The 15,619-nt window shown below is 53.8% G+C and overlaps 2 protein-coding genes across 6 annotated transcripts in view; one reads left to right on the top strand and one right to left on the bottom strand.

Moving 5' to 3' along the window:
* Nucleotides 1-4,693, top strand: part of ORAI2 (ORAI calcium release-activated calcium modulator 2) — a 28,839-nt gene extending 24,146 nt beyond the window's left edge. For all 5 annotated transcript variants that reach the window (XM_059693561.1, XM_059693556.1, XM_059693558.1 and 2 more), the window contains one exon: nucleotides 1,496-4,693. In XM_059693561.1, the coding sequence (XP_059549544.1) occupies nucleotides 1,502-2,035 (534 nt within the window). In that variant the 5' untranslated portion in view covers nucleotides 1,496-1,501 and the 3' untranslated portion in view covers nucleotides 2,036-4,693. The remainder of the gene's footprint in view (nucleotides 1-1,495) is intronic.
* A 2,439-nt stretch (nucleotides 4,694-7,132) lies between these two features.
* On the bottom strand, nucleotides 7,133-15,553 carry ALKBH4 (alkB homolog 4, lysine demethylase). The gene is made up of 3 exons (XM_059693555.1): nucleotides 15,420-15,553; nucleotides 11,410-11,607; nucleotides 7,133-8,024 (listed from the first exon to the last, which is right to left on the bottom strand). Exons 1-3 carry the CDS (start codon nucleotides 15,540-15,542, stop codon nucleotides 7,440-7,442), a joined length of 906 nt encoding a protein of 301 aa, XP_059549538.1. The 5' UTR covers nucleotides 15,543-15,553; the 3' UTR covers nucleotides 7,133-7,439.
* Between the last annotated feature and the right edge of the window lie 66 nt (nucleotides 15,554-15,619).

Genomic DNA, 15,619 nt, shown 5'->3' with positions numbered 1-15,619 from the left:
TTTCAGAGAGGAAGGGAGAGGGAAAGATAGAAACATCAATGATGAGAATCATTGACCGGCTGCCGCCTGTACACCCCCTATTGGTGCTTGAGCCCATAACTGGGGTATGGGTCCTGACTAGGAATTGAATCGTGACCTCCTGGTTCATAGGTCGATGCTCACCACTGAGCCACACCAGCTGGGCTCTTGTTAATTTTTAAAAACAGGGATGACTCAGATCTAGGAGGCAAACACAGTGAGTGGAAAAACCTTCCTCTGGCTTCTCTCTTTCTGCCCCACCCCACTCCCTTCCTGGTCTGATTTCATACTTTCGAGTACCTGGGAGAAGGCCCTTGGTGAGCCCCAGAGCCCTTACTGGGCCTGACTAAACCCTCCACTGGGGAGGTCCGCAGTGCTGAGCGCGGGGATGGTGGGCGGTAGGGTGCTGGGCCTAGGAGGGCGCTATTCTGAATGGATGGGGTCTGACCTGGCAGGGGCAGAGGCAGGAATGTGTTGCTCAGTGGTGAAAGCCACGTAGGGCCTGGGGTGAGCATGTACTACCTAAATGGCTATAAGCATTCACTGCTACAGAGATAAGTGGGGGCTTTTTCTGGTTCCCTCTGTGTCTGTGTTTTCCCTTTCATTTAAAAAATAACTTTTATCATTTATTACGTGTCCATAGTTTAGAAATTAAATACAGTTGACCCTTGAACATGGGTTTGAGTCCACTTACACATGGTGGGTGCACCCGAAACTCCGTGCTGCTCCAGGGCCAGCTATACTGTGACTTGTCACAATGCCAGCAGCCCTACCCATATTCTCCACTCCCAGAGGCAGCCTGTTGCAGCTTTCTCAGTCTTCTCGGTTCCAAATGACATTTGGAGACTGTTTCTTTATCCATTTTGGACGTTACCTGTTGGCATCCTGTGACTGTGGATGACGATTCAGCTCACTCTTCCCAGCCCACCCTCCTTCCCACGGCTGCCCCTCCTCGCATGGCCCTCATGTCCATCACCATTCCTGGCCTTTAGATATAGATGCAGTTTCTCTCTCTGGCTTTTGGTGTCAGCTGAGAGATGCACCCTGTGGTCTGTGTGAGGCTGTCTGGGTTTGCAGCTCTGAGTCTGGGCACCATCAGAAGCCTCTGTTTTTACTTTTTTTTTTTAACCTTTTAAAAGGTCCGTTTTTATTTTTAAAATAGGGGTGTTTTTTTTGCAGCTAAGCCACACTGCAGCCTGGCTCTGATATCAATAGCAAAGCCACGTGTGCCCTGGCTCATAGCGTGGCACCTCAGATACACCACACATTCCGTGTCTGGGAAGGCACCTGGAGGGTGACTCGCCCGCGTGGTGCTTCTTTAGTCTCTCTGTACCTTTAGATTTTTTCTCAGTGAGATCTTCTTTAGCGAATCAGAAAAAAAGGCAAGTTCAAAATAGTTGAGCAGCAGAGTGTCCTGTGCTCCGCAAGGGCCTGGAAGGTGCTTGCCCAGCCCAGCAGCATCCGCCCTGCCTTGCAGGTGGCCATGGTGGAGGTGCAGCTGGAGACGCAGTACCAGTATCCACCGCCCCTGCTCATCGCCTTCAGTGCCTGCACAACGGTGCTGGTGGCCGTGCACCTCTTCGCCCTGCTCATCAGCACCTGCATCCTGCCCAACGTGGAGGCCGTGAGCAACATCCACAACCTCAACTCCATCAGCGAGTCGCCGCATGAGCGTATGCACCCCTACATTGAGCTGGCCTGGGGCTTCTCCACGGTACTCGGCATCCTGCTCTTCCTGGCTGAGGTCGTGCTGCTCTGCTGGATCAAGTTCCTGCCTGTGGATGCACGCCACCAGCCCGGCCCTGCACCCGGCCCCAGTGGCCACACAGGCTGGCAGGCCGCCCTCGTGTCCACCATCATCATGGTGCCCGTGGGTCTCATCTTCGTGGTCTTCACCATCCACTTCTACCGCTCGCTGGTGCGCCACAAGACCGAGCGGCACAACCGCGAGATCGAGGAGCTGCACAAGCTCAAGGTGCAGCTGGATGGGCACGAGCGCAGCCTGCAGGTCGTGTAAGGGCACGACCCCCTGGGGCTGGGAGCCAACAGAAACAGCCTGCTTTTGAGGGAATTTTAAAAATGTAAATTGCCATGAGGCTGCCTAGACACTGCCAGATAGTTCAACACCAAAGTTTTACTCCTGTCTTAATGCCGTAAAATCCAGCTCATTTTCCCTCAGAAAATGGAAATCCTTAAAACGAGAGACTGATTCTGTTGCTAAGAGCTTAGGGCAAAGAAAGGCTGAGTCCTTGGCCCTGGGACTCAGGCAGGGCTCCAGCACTGGTCATCCCAGAGATGGGGAAGGAGTGGCCAGCAGTGCAGGGAGCCTGGCGGAGGCCCGGGAGTCAGGGTAGGTAGGGCTGGGAGTTCAGAGGATTGCCCATGACTCCTCAGGTGCACTGCCTGGCAGCCGGGTGGCACATTTGATAGTACCAGCCTGCTGTGATTCGGTGGAAACTGTGGCAATTAGATGGGCACAGGATTACTGCTGGGCCTGGTGCTTCCCTCCCCTGCTCTGCAGGGTGTTGGGTGGCCTGGCTTGAGGGCAAGGCAGGAGCCTGGGGCACATGTCAGCCCAGCAGGTATGGGTACTCCAGGAGGAGGCAGACTTGTCAGGGCCTGGGGGAGACTTCCACGAGTGGAGGCCTGGCAGAGTTGGGGAGGCATGTCTGGGGGCAGCCTACTTGAGGAGGCTGTTAACTAAGGGGTACTCCAAAGCACACTGGGCTCAAATTCTTTCTTCCCAGCCAGCCTGGAGCCCTGGCCACATCGACCCAGCAAGGCTACCAGGTTGGGAAGAGCCCACAGTCCAGAGGCCTACATCTCTTGGCCTCAGAATGCCCTCTGAGCCTGATCCTCCAGGCTCTGGTCCCAGAAGGCCAGGAGCATTTGCTCAGGTGGCAGAGCCTGCCCATCTCCCTGCTGCCCATGGTGCCTGGCAGCAGAGGGGCAGCTTGGGGGACTTGCTATCTAGACAAGGCTGTCGGCCTGGTCTGGTCTAGGGGTGGTAGCACCAGGGCCAGCCCTGGCCAAATGTGGGTCTTGCTCATCAGATGGAACAAATGCAGAGAATGCACAACCCACATCATGCTTCCCCCGGGCCCCAGCCTCTCGGCCACAGCCGGCGCGTTTACTGCCGTGCGCAGCATGGGCTCTGGTTGCCCTAGCTCGTGTCCTTGGGCTGTTCACATACAGGCTACAGCTCAGCTTACGTGTGAGCATGCTATACCCCAAGCTGCTTCTAAAAACCACCTTTACCACATTGGCTGGCAGCCAACTGGAGAAGGAGGCCATTTCCTCATTGGACTTCATGCTCTGATGACATTTCTATCCACAGCCTAATATCTCTGTGGGATCTGGGTGGCCTGGCTGAGGTTTCTGGGAATGTGACCTACTGGTGAGAGCATAAACCTCAACCTGTAACTCTGAAATGCTGACTGGTGACACTTATGGGAGCCTGGACATGGTGTCCCTCCAGGCCAGAGAAGAGGCCTGGCGTCTAAAGGGCGTGTCCCCTGTACCTTCTGCAGACATCTGTCCCGACTTGCTTGCTCTCTAGTGCATGTTTCCTCTTTCCCACAGTCTTGTTGAAAAGGCTTAATTGGTTTAATGTGTTTGCTTTGCAAAAGAATGTCAGCATCACGGCAAGACAGCCACTTGGTGACCTGGCAGTGACAAAACTAGCTGGGAGCAGGCAGCAAGCTCTTCCTCTGGCCTGAGCCTTTTGAGGGGTCATGCTGAGCTCACTCCTGCTGCCACTTTCCTGGGCCATTTGGTACCGCTGCCCCAAGTGTGCCAGGTCCACAGAGTCCCATGTTCCCCAGACTGGAAAGCACACCCCAGTATCAGTGGGGGCCCATTATGCCTGATCCACGGGCAGAGCTTTCGGCCTGACCACAACAAGGTCAGATACGAGGTGCGCAATGACAGTGCCACATACCACGTTCAAACTGGGAGAGTAACGTTCCTGTCATTTCCTGTTCTCATCCAGAGTGCTTTCCCAGCTCCAGCCTTTCTAGAGACATGAGGCAAAGAATTTCTGTGGGAACAGAGATGACAGTGAGTCTGGGGACTGGTGATGGGCGGGGTGGGGGAAGGACCACCTCAGGATAGCGGCGGAGCTTGTCTGGAGATGGAGGATAAGCCGCTCTTTGGAGCTGCAGGAACAACTCTGCAGGCAGTTTAGGGGAGGGGCTGGCAAATTACAGGCTAGAAATTCGGATTCCGGAGGCTTAAGGAGATTGTGGACTGTTCCAGTACAGGCCTCTCCATGGGGAGGCGCCATGGGCCGCCCCGGGGCAGCGTGGGCTTGCCCTGTTTCCCCTGAGCAGAGCCTTCCCGGTGCTCGTAAAACAAATGCCTGCAAATACTTGAGGCCCGTTCCAAAGTGGAACACAGTCTCCATTTAGTACCTGACCAGAAGTATCAAAACTGAAGTGTTTCTATTTTAGAAACTGTGGGGACAGAACATATTTTAGTGTCTTCTAGGAAGGTCTGTGGAGGATAAAATCACAGAAGCTGAGCGGACAGGGTTCATCTGTAGTCCTTACCTGTCTTGTGATTAGTTCATTATGCATGACACTGTGTAGGTCATGTACGGTGTACAGACCACAGTCCTGTATATGGATTTTTACAAGTTGCCCTGGATTGAACTGAATAAACAAGCTACACACTGCTCTTGCTGTCTGGCTGGAATGCTGTGATAGCTGCTGGTCCTTCCCTGGTGTCTGCTGCATCCTGGATCCTGAAGCCCCTCCTGCCTCCTCCTATCTGGTGGTCACCGCCAGTGTCCCAATAGGTTTCCCAGGTCAGAGACTTCTCTGGAATAGACAGACAGGGGACTTGGACCCAGTCATGCCACAAGTTCCCACCTAGTGGGGCCCCTCTGCCTGGCAGCTTCCCTTCCCTTCCCTTCCCAGAAACACCACCAGGGGCAGCCCCAGGTACAGCCGAGTGCCAGCACAGCCATCTGGACAGGGTCAGCTTGAAGTCCCCCAGGAGAGGAGCCACTGAAGCGCTGGTCCCTCTGGGCTTTCTCCAACCCCAGGCACCTGTGGCTCTGGGCTGAGGCAGGTGTCCAGCTGGGCAGCAGTAATGCAGAGCCCTCCCGTGGCCTGGTGGCACTCACAAGGGAGCTCCCAGATTTTCTGTTTTGTAATAGTTGCCCAATGAGGTAGAGGCCCTTCTAGGAAAGAATTTCTGTCCATTATTAATTTTCTGGCACTTTAAGCCAGACAGTCCTAGGAATTAGGCATGCAAAGCAGGTGACACCACTATAGGAAAAGTTCTGCCAATACAGGGGGCCAGACTGCCTCTGCCGCCTGGAGGGAGGACTCCTCAGGCCCTGTGGGTCCCCCTGGGCTCAGGGGCAGCAAACTGACTCTGTAGACCATTTCCCCAGCAAGCCTAGCAAGCCCGTGGCCAGGCCCACTTACCTTTCAGCTGACCTGCCGAGACACTCACTCCTGACTCAGATGCTTCCAGAAGGTTGAGGGGTAGCGTCCACAGAGCCCTGGACAGGGCCCAGCAGGGTAAGGTGGGACAGGACTGAGCCTAGACTCCACTCTAGGCCCATTTAAAACATGCAGACAGGTACAGGCAGTTTCTGCACAAGTCTCAGCAGAAATAACCAAGGGTCCTCCCTGGACTGAGCTCAGCCCCGTTAGGACCAACCTGGGCCTCACTCCCCGACCCTGTGAACAGGAACCAGTCCCAAGTTTTCTCAACAGTGCAGGCTGAGGAATGCCAGTAGACTCCCCCAACTTACTCTGGAAGAGGGCGCTGCAGGAACCCCCCTTGGACCGGATGCTTCCGTATTAGTATTCCCATACAGCCTTCTAGTCTGAGACTGTAAGAGCGTTAGCACAGACAAGCATCCAGTGCTGAAGGAAAGCAGGAAAGCTACCTAAAATATGGGGGTGAAGCAGACGTGCTGCCCCAGGCTGTGGCTGCTGGGATCAGCCCTTCAGAAACACAGGACAGCAGTTGCACTGGTGCCCAAGAGCGGCTCTGGAGGAAGCACCCAGCCTGGCCACACCCCAGCCCCGCCCCATGGGCAGTGGGTGCTTAGGTGAGACGGTGAGTACCTGGGGCCTGACGGTCTTCACATAGCACAGTGGTTCTCAACCTTGGCTGCACACTAGAATCACCTGGGAATCTTTAAAATCCTGATTTCTGGGCCTCATCATAACAAAGAAACTGTCCTCCACCCTCCTCCTGAGTGAGCCGACCCGGGAAGCAGCAGTTACGGCATCTGGGAGCTCACCCACCCCCACCCAGTAGCCACTAGAAGCCCACACACCTGTCCACTGGGTCTTCACAGCATTCTCCAGTGCAAGCAAGTAGCTCAGCAACTATGACACCACTTCATGGGCAGTGCGGTGGCCAGTGCCTCCCCCAGCCTGCCTGCTCTCAAAAGCTCCAGGTGGACTATGAAGACCAGTGCCGACCATGAAACTTCCCAGGCTGGGGCACTGGTCCTTCAAGTCTGGCTCCCAGCATGGGGCGGGTGAGCTGAGTGTATTTTGTCACATAAGCAACAGGAGAGAGGGTTGGCCATGCAGACCCAGGGAACATTGCCATCTCCCTCCACCTCCACAGCCTGCACGCCCGGCCACAGGTGCACAGGGGCAGCCACCCATCGAGGTGAGCACCGCACACAGCACCAGCACCAGCACCAGCCAGTGAAACACCTTGTTCTATCCTGGGAGCTGAAGAGACCTTTGCCACTTTTTAACATCATTACGTGGGCAGAGGTGGGTTGGGCTATGAGGAAAATCTGGGAGCTTCCTCATGAGTGCCATCAGGCCGAGGGAGGGCTCTGCATTACTGCTGCCCAGCTGGACACCAGCTGGCCCACCCCGTATTTTAGGTTCCTGCTTTCCTATGTGTGGGCTAAATCTCTCAGGAGATTTCCCTCTCCTTGCTGCATCCTGCACCCAAGTCTGGGTCAAGCATGACCCAGGCAGAGCCTGACTCAGAAACTAGCACCAGCTCTGAAATCTGACACAGTAATAGCCTCAGATCTTCTACCAATCCATCTCTGATCTGGCACGCTACCCAAATGGAGGGACTACAGGGTGGGGCACCGGGAAACCTCGCTGAGACAAATGGATAAAGGAGAAAATGGTTTTAAGTGATTCCAAAGTTTTTAAAACTCAAATTATGCCACTTCGTCAAACTGTGACAAATTAACCCAAACAAGTGGCCATAGTGCAGCTCAGAGGACTGACCTGAGACACATCCCCATCAAACCAGTTCCCGGCAGGGCTCACGCTGCCATGGCGTCAGGGTGTCAGCAGTCTTCTCTGAAAAACCTAATGAGCTGGGAAGGAAGACCCTTGTGCTGGGCTCCCCCTTCAAGCCTGGCAAAGGGTCAAGTCTGGAGCCGGCATCCCAGCTCCTGTCCCCAGGAAGGCGGCTCAATTGGGTCTCCCCTGAAAGGAGAGAGAGATTTGCAGGAGCTCCTGCCCAAGTTCTTGCTGCCTCCCACCAGGACAGAATTCGGCCGACAGCTCCCTGAAGGTGGCACACACACGGCGAGCCTCGACGTGTCTGCGGTGGATGGCATGCTTCCACTGGTGCCGTGCGGCTCCGGTGAGCACAAGCAGAGAGCGGCGGGGTAAGGGGACGGCCACCTCCACCTCCTGGCACAGGACGGACCTACTAGGGGCCATCGCGCCTTCCAGAGCTTCCGGGAAGCCGGATGGGGCCAGGCAGAGCAGTAGGCTGCCGGGCGCCTCCCGGGACATGGACAGCACGGTGGGGGACAGGAGGTTGAGGCTCACTAGCCGCTCCCCCCACAGCCAGGTGTCATCCAGGTGGGGATCGATGGCTGAGCCCCGTTCTGGGCAGTAGTCCAGGTTGCACTGCTCCACGGGCCGGAAGTCCTCCAGGACGGGGTAGAGGCCCATTCTCCGCACTACCTCCCGGCTGAAGCTGGGGAGGCCTTGGAAGCCGGCAGTCTTGAGCTTTCGTTTCCGAAAGTTGACTTTGGGACCATAGTCCTAAAGTATGAGGACAAAAAGGAAGTAGAGAAATGTCTGCGTTTACAGAAATGTGATCACACACTAGGTCTAAAGAATTCAACCACAGTGACCAAGAAAAGAAAAATTTCTGACTTCATGGGTCTGACATTCCAGTAGGAAGAGGCTAACACCACAAAGATATACATAAACAGGAGACATCAGGTGGCTGTAAATGCTAAGGGAAATAATAATGCAGGGAGGGGGTACGAAGTGTTGGGGACGTCTTAGCTCAGGTACCCGAGAAAGCAGAGCTAGAGACAACCTGTGCGGGTAGTGCATCCAGGAGGTGACACCGAGAAGTTGAGATCTGGGACAAACGAGCAGCAAGGGAGGGAAGGCCCATCAAGGCAGCATTATCAAGGCGGGAGCCCCGGGGCTCAGAGCCACAAGAAAGAACAATTATCACGTAACATGGCAGGTCTACCTGGTATATACCTAAGATAAATGAAAACAGGTCCACACAGAAATATGAATGTTCACAGCAGCACTATTCACAATGACCAAAAACTAGAAACAACCCAAGTGTTTACCAGCAGATGAATGGACAAACTAATGGGAATATATCCATACAATGGAATAGTTTAGTCATAAAAAGCAGTAAAGCACGGTATACGCTGCAAAATGTTGAGCCCTGAAAACATTAAGCTAAGTGAAAGACACCAGACACTAAAGGTCACATATTGTATAATCCCGTTTACTGGTACATGAAATGTCCAGAATGGCCAACCCCAGAGACAGGAAAAGTAGATTAGTGGTCGCCAGGGGACAGGGAACAGGGAGGGACTGCTAACGAGTATGGGTTTCCTTTGGGGATAAAAATGTTCCAGGGCTAGATAGCGGTAATGGTTGCACTACTTTGCCATCGGGCTACACTAAAAACCAGTCCACTGAATTGTATATTTTAGTTTTTATTGATGTCAGAGAGGAAGGGGGAGAGAGATAGAAACATCAATGCTGAGAGAGAATCATTGATCGGCTACCTCCTGCACACCCCCAACTGGGGACCGAGCCCACAACCCGGCCATATGCCCTTGATCAGAATCGAACTCAGGACCCTTCAGTCCACAGGCCAATGCTCTATCCACTGAGCCAAACCAGCGAGAGCTGAACTGTACATTTTAAATGGGTGAATTTTATGGTATGTGGCTTCTATTGAGAGAGAAAAAAAAGGAGGAACAGTCTAAAACCCGCCTCAGATTTTTGCCTGGGGTATGAAAGAGGGAAGCATTTATTTGCCGACTCCTGCCCGCTCTGGTTCCCCTCCAGTGGAGGGTGGCTCCATCTGGTGGAACCCCTCCTTCCAGGATGAGCATGTCTCAGAGTGCCTGGGTGAGCGGCTCCTGTAGGGCATCGCTAGGAGCAGCAGGCAGAGGGCCTGACATGGGAGTGCAGCGGACAGGGCACGAGGAGCTGGAGCCTTTGAGGAAGCTGGAGTGACTGCTATGCCTGACACCAGAGAGCAGCGGTGAAAACAAAGGCTGGGCTGACCAACAGCGTGCAGAGCTTCCAGAGCACTGTAAGGACTTCGTGTTTAAGTTGGGAGGCCCAGAGGGTTTGTAACAAAGCAGTGACAGGATCTGATGAGGTGTTACTGGAGTTACTTTCCTCTCTATTGAAAACTGACTGAAGAGGGGTCAGGGCTGCCCCAGGTACCCCCTGAAGGAATCCTGGGAAGGGCGGGGGGGGGGGAGGGGGACTGGGATGCATGTGTTGGCAGTGGTGGGGAGGGTGCTCTCAGTTTCAGATAGGTTTTGAAGGAAGAATGAATTGACAGGAATTAATGAGAAAGAGAGAAACCTGGAGAGATCCACGATTCCAGCCTGCACAGGTGGAAGATGGAATGTGCCATGATGGGGACACTGCAGGGGGCCTGGGTATGGGCAAACAGCCAAAGCTCAGTTTAGGGTCTGACAACTAGAAGCCTGGGCTGGAGATATGAACATGGGAGTCCAAAATACAGCGACAGTGTGTGGGGCCATGACTCACTAAGATCAGCAAGGGGATGTCTGGAGCAGGAAGAAAAGAGGCCCAAGGACTGAGCCCTGAGAACCCATTGCTGGGTTTAGAGCATGGAGGTGAGGGAGGAAGCAGTTTTTGAGTGGGTTAAGCGGGAATGGGAGGAGAGGAATAAAAAACATTGAGAATAAACAACTCTTGAGGAATTCTGTTGCAGAGAAATGGAGCTTCCTGGGAGCTGGGGGAAAAGATCCAGGTGAGGCAAAATTCATCTTGGGGAGAAAGGGGAACAATGCTGAACAAGATCTTCTGAGTAGAAGGGACCAACACACAGCTGGAGGGGGCCTTGGAGGAGCCCTGGGCACAGGTGAGAAGAGAACGGTACCCACGCATGGCAGGCAGGTGTGCAGATATGTCTCTTTCCTAAGAGAGGCAAGGTCATCAATGGAAGGGAAAAGAGGTTTGGAAGCACAGCAGCAAAGTGATGACCTGGGGGAGGTAGGTATGACTGCAGGAGCAAGAAGGGCCCAGAGTGGGGAGACCTGACTGCAGGCTGCACATGGGTGCGAGGGAGAGGGAAGCTGGACTTGACCAGGGCTGTAGTTGAGCAGGACGAGTATGATGAAGCAAACACAAAAAGTCGAGGGGCACCCAAGGAAATAACTATAACTGGCTGTAGTACAGGGTAAGGAGAGATGACGGGAGGGGAAAAGTGAAAAGGTGGCCAGATGCCTGGCCAGTGTGGTTTAGTGGTTGAGCATCGACCTATGAACCAGGAGGTCATGGTTCAATTCCTGGTCAGGGCACATGCCCAGGTTGCGGGCTCGATCCCCAGTAGAGGGTGTGCAGGAGGCAGCCAATCGATTATTCTCTCATCATTGATGTGTCTCTCTTCCTCTCCCTTCCTCCCTGAAATCAATAAAAATATACTGAAAAAAACCAAACAAGCAAACAGGTGGGTGGATGGATGGTTCACAGGTTCTGGTGGGGGCAAGGACTGCTGGAGATGAGGAATGGAAGGAGTGACCCACACAGAGAGGAGTGGGACCGAGGAAGAGGGGCTGAGGTCCCGGACAGAGAAGGCCTGGGACCTGGAGGCCCGAAAACACATGAAACTGACGGGAGAACCTAGAGAGAAGGAGGCACCTGGCACCCTTCCAGGAACCCTCCCTGACAGTCACCAGCACGAGGCCAGCTGGGCGAAAGCAGAAAGAGCTGGGGGTCCGTCTTCCTTCGAGTCCTGGCTCACGGCATTCTCCCGGGAAGGTGGGCAGGCCAAGTAAGCTGGGCCTATCCCTGGTATGGCTTAAGCGGAGGGCACTGAGCAGGAGGTGAGCCAAAGGGCCCAGCAAAGTCCCTGTCCTCTCTGACAGGCCCGACCCTCCTCCCTAGCTCTGGGCCAACCTACCTGCTTCCTGCGTCCAGACTGTGAGCGTTTCCACGGCTCACGGTCCATCAGCTGCACCATCTCAGCTTCCTCCTCGCGGGTCACGAAGTCCTCTATCAGTGTCACGCCAGGGAAGGGGAAGGCCCAGCCTTCAAAGTCGGACTCCTCAGCCCCCACAGCCCAGCCAGTGTCCGAGTAGTAAATGAAACGATGTGTTTTCTATAAAAGAAAGACAGGGGTCTTGGAGCCACTGGAGCGTGCCATCCCGGAGGGCCTCTTAGGAGCTGCCCCCGCCCAATGGTTCCTCCTCCCCTGAAGCCACTTTGGAAGGCAGCTAAAGCCTAGAGGGGGGACAGACCCCTGCTCGGGCTGCCTCCTGGGAAAGACCCTCACTTTCCTCATCCATAAAAGGAAAGAGCATCTGCATAACCATTTTGTTGTTTTCCATTTTATAGATGAGGTGACCAAGGTTCAGCAATTAAGGAACTAGCCAGAGGCTGGGGATCAGCCTGCGAGTCCAGTTTCTGGGCCACTGTAGGGTATCTTCTGTCCTCGGCCTTGTGAGAATGAAAGGAGATGGTGTGAAAAGATCCAGCCCAGACCAGAAGTTTGAGAAATATGCTATCCCTAAAGCTGGGGTCCTGGGGCCGTCCCGGGGTGAGCAGCACATGCTGGAAGGCCAGAGGGGAGAAGCCCTCTACAGTCCAGGTGGGGGTGTCTTTGGGCTCTGCCCTCTTTTGTGGCAGCCAGAGGCACTGCCTGAATTTCCCTTCAAAAAAGAACAGAACTTGCCAGCCATCGAGAGGACAGCTGGGCTGACAGTCTCCTGCTGTAGTGCCTCTGGGACCTGCCTCGGTCTTTGAGCGGAGGCCATCTTCATCCCGGGCAGCTTCCAGCCAGCGACCCAGCATGGACCTGGCCATTTCTGCCACATGGGCTTCCTCTAATGGGCAGTCTTTGCTCTGGAGCTCCCGACTGGGCTGACCATGATTTTATCAGATCTACATGTCAGTCTGAGGTCCTCCCTAACCAATCAATTCTGCTTCCTCCCCCTTTATGTTCCCTAGGCATTGCTACCACCCCATCTTGAACCACCATGTCCTCTGTCTCTGGCGCCTCATGTGGGACATGTTAAAAGTGGGAGTCATCCTAGACATCTTGCTCATCCCCCAGCCATCATGTTGGGAAGATGCTACCCTCAGAGTGTCAGTCCCAGACATAGTTCAGACCTTTGGTGCTTTCTAAAAAAAGTTTTGTGGTAATCTATATAATAAAAGCCTAAGCAACCATTACGGTGGAACGACCAGAAAGACCAGTGGCTATGATGCGCACTGACCACCAGGGGACAGATGCTCACTGCAGCAGCTACCCCCTGGTGGTCAGTGCACTCCCACAGGGGGAGCGCCATTCAGCCAGAAGCCAGGATCACGGCTGGCAAGTGCGGTGTGGTGGCGGCGGGAGCCTCTCCCACCTAGGCAGCAGTGCTAAGGAGCAGCAAGCTGAGCAGTAAGGAGCAGCGAGCAGGTGGGCGGTAAGGAGCAAGAGGTCCTGAACTGCAAAAGGGATGTCCACCGAGGGGTCCTGGACTATGAGAGGGCGCAGGTCGGACAGAGAGACACCCCTTCCTCCAGTGCACGAATTTCGTGCACCGGGCCTCTAGTATATAAATAACATAAAATTTACCATCTTTAATAATTGTTTCAGTGTACAGTTCAGTGTGTTAAGTACATTACTCTGTTGTGCAATCAATCTCCAGAACTTTCCCCCTTGCAAAGCTAAAATCACACACCCATTAAACAACTCCCCTTTGTCCTTTCCCCAGCCCTTGGCTACCACCATTTTACTTTCTGTCTCTATGATTTTGACTACTCTAACTAATATAAGTGGAATCATACAGCATTTGTCCTTTTGTGACTGGCTTATTTCACTTAGCATAATGTTTTCTAGGTTCATCCATGTTGTAACATATATCAGACTTTCCTTCCTTTTCAAAGCTGAATAACATTCTATTGTATGTATTACTTTTTGTTTGTTTGTTTATCTATTTATCCATCAATGACACAGGTTGCTTCCACCACGGGTATGCAAATATTTCTTCGATACCCTGCTTTCAACTCTTGTGAGTATATCCCCAGAACTGTTGGGTCACATGGTAATTCAACTTTTAATTTTCTGAGAAACCTTCATACTGTTTTCTACAGGATCTTCCACACTTTTACCAGGGACACTGCAGTTTCTTCACTGGCTTCCCAGCCTCAATACCTTCCTATTAGGTCCCAGTGAGAGAAATTAGCTTGAAACGCAGGCAGACAGGGCAGGGGTCCAATGGAAAACAAAGGCAGGGGAACATAGGAGGGGCAGGCACGGCAGTTTGAGCAAGCCTAACCACAGAAACAAACGGTGCTGAAATAATATCGAACGCTGTTGGACACAGAGCGGGAGCGTGGGAAATCAAGGGAGGGCCTGCAGCAACAAGGTGTGTTAACGCGTAGAAACAGGGAAAGTTCAGGTCCGTTGCTGGACAAGAACAAGGAGGGAATCAATCAGGTGAGGACATGGGTAGTGACAGAGCAGGCCTGTAACAAATATATACCCCTGGACTACAACGCTTTGGGGGCAGCCCATTACTATCACCACCCCCCCCCCAATCTGCTTGTAATAAATTTTCCACACTTTTGCTTAAATCTTCTGGTTCTCGTAGCTCATTCTTCTGCGTAGGGAGACACGACCCCAGAAAAAACAGCTCACCGTTCTGGTTATCACCAGGATTGTTCTAAAATTCACATGTAATTTCCTTTAAAGCCCTTCGGGGACTCTCCAAGGCCCCTAGGACTGAAAAATGGACCTTGAAAGAACTGACTCGGTTCAGTCCCCTTGTCCTCTATCTGAGCCATAGGCATTCCATTTTATTCCCATCAATGTTGTAAGAACTGCCTTTCAGGGTTTCCCTATGAAGTGCAGATGGTCCACTGACCTGTTAATTCCAGGATATAACTAAACCAGATAAGTAACTATGCTATTTCTAGCTTCTGTAAATATGCTTGCTTGAATCATGGGAAAATAAGGGGGGAGGGGGGCGGGGGGTGGAAATCTGAGCCTGTGGCGGAAACCTGGTGTACATCCTTATCGGTCTACGGTCTGGTCACGGCTCCCTCTTAAGTCGTCTATCTTGCAGGACCTGTTTGCTGGAGCGCTGTTCCCGCACTGGAAAGGCATGGACTATATATAATACCCCCAGACGGAGTTGTCAGCGCCGGCGCCAGGCCAGGCCTTGAGATAGGGTCTCACGGCACCAATCCCAGAGGTTTTTTCTTTCTCTTTTTGCCCTTATAAGCGTACCCTTAACTTCATTTCGGGACCGCGAGGTTTGGAGTGGCGATAGCCCTTCGCGGTCGCCGTCGGCTCTTGAAAAAAAGGCTCCAAAATTCGACCCTCTGGCTGTGGCGTCTTCTGTTGGACTTGCTGAATTTCAATGTAACAGGACAAGTCCAACCAGCCCAGTAGCCACACACGGCCCTGCGTGGTCAGGCCCCACCTTCTCACCTTCTCACCTGAAGCATCACCAGCTCCAAGCACACGCCTCTACCCCAGGCGGAACGCCCTACCAACCAAAATACTTCCAGGCCCAGTTCAACAGCTGAGTCGTTTTTCGTTCATTAACTGGGATTAATTTCCTCCTTGCTCATTTCCATCCAAGGCCTTATGGGCACTTTTGCCCTGGTTTTCGGCACCCTCTACTCTTTCCATATCGTCCCCCCGCGGCCCCGTGAAACTCCCAGGCCCCGACGAGAGGGGAGGGTGGGTGGGGTGGGGTGGGGGTTGCTGCGTGGAGGTTTGCTGTCAGACTCCCGCCAGGTCCCAGAGGTGAGCTGTGGTCGGACTGCACCCGCGTCCCAATGCAGCTCCTCACCCCGCAACATCCCCGGCGAGGACCTCTAACATGTTCTGATCCGGGACGGTCAGTCGGGGCCTCAGTGTCCCCACAAGGAGAATAAAGTGAAGTTGTAGGCGCCTCCTCTCCCGGCCTTTACCTGTGGGGAGTGCTGCCAGGGCGGGTCACCTCCCCGCTGCCGCTCGCAGATCAGACAGGTCCGGATGCCCTTACAGCCGCATTCCCGAAGTACTTCGGGGGCCGCCACCACCGCAGCCGCCATCGCTGCGTCCCGGCGGCCAGTGCGCAGGCGCGGGGTTGCGGGGACCGCTGGGACTTGTAGTCCAGACGCGGGGCACG

This window comes from Myotis daubentonii, chromosome 4 (assembly GCF_963259705.1).
Source record: "Myotis daubentonii chromosome 4, mMyoDau2.1, whole genome shotgun sequence".
Taxonomy (NCBI): domain Eukaryota; kingdom Metazoa; phylum Chordata; class Mammalia; order Chiroptera; family Vespertilionidae; genus Myotis; species Myotis daubentonii.
The sequence above is the reverse complement of the archived record's forward strand: the minus strand, read 5'-3'. Positions and strand labels throughout refer to the sequence as shown.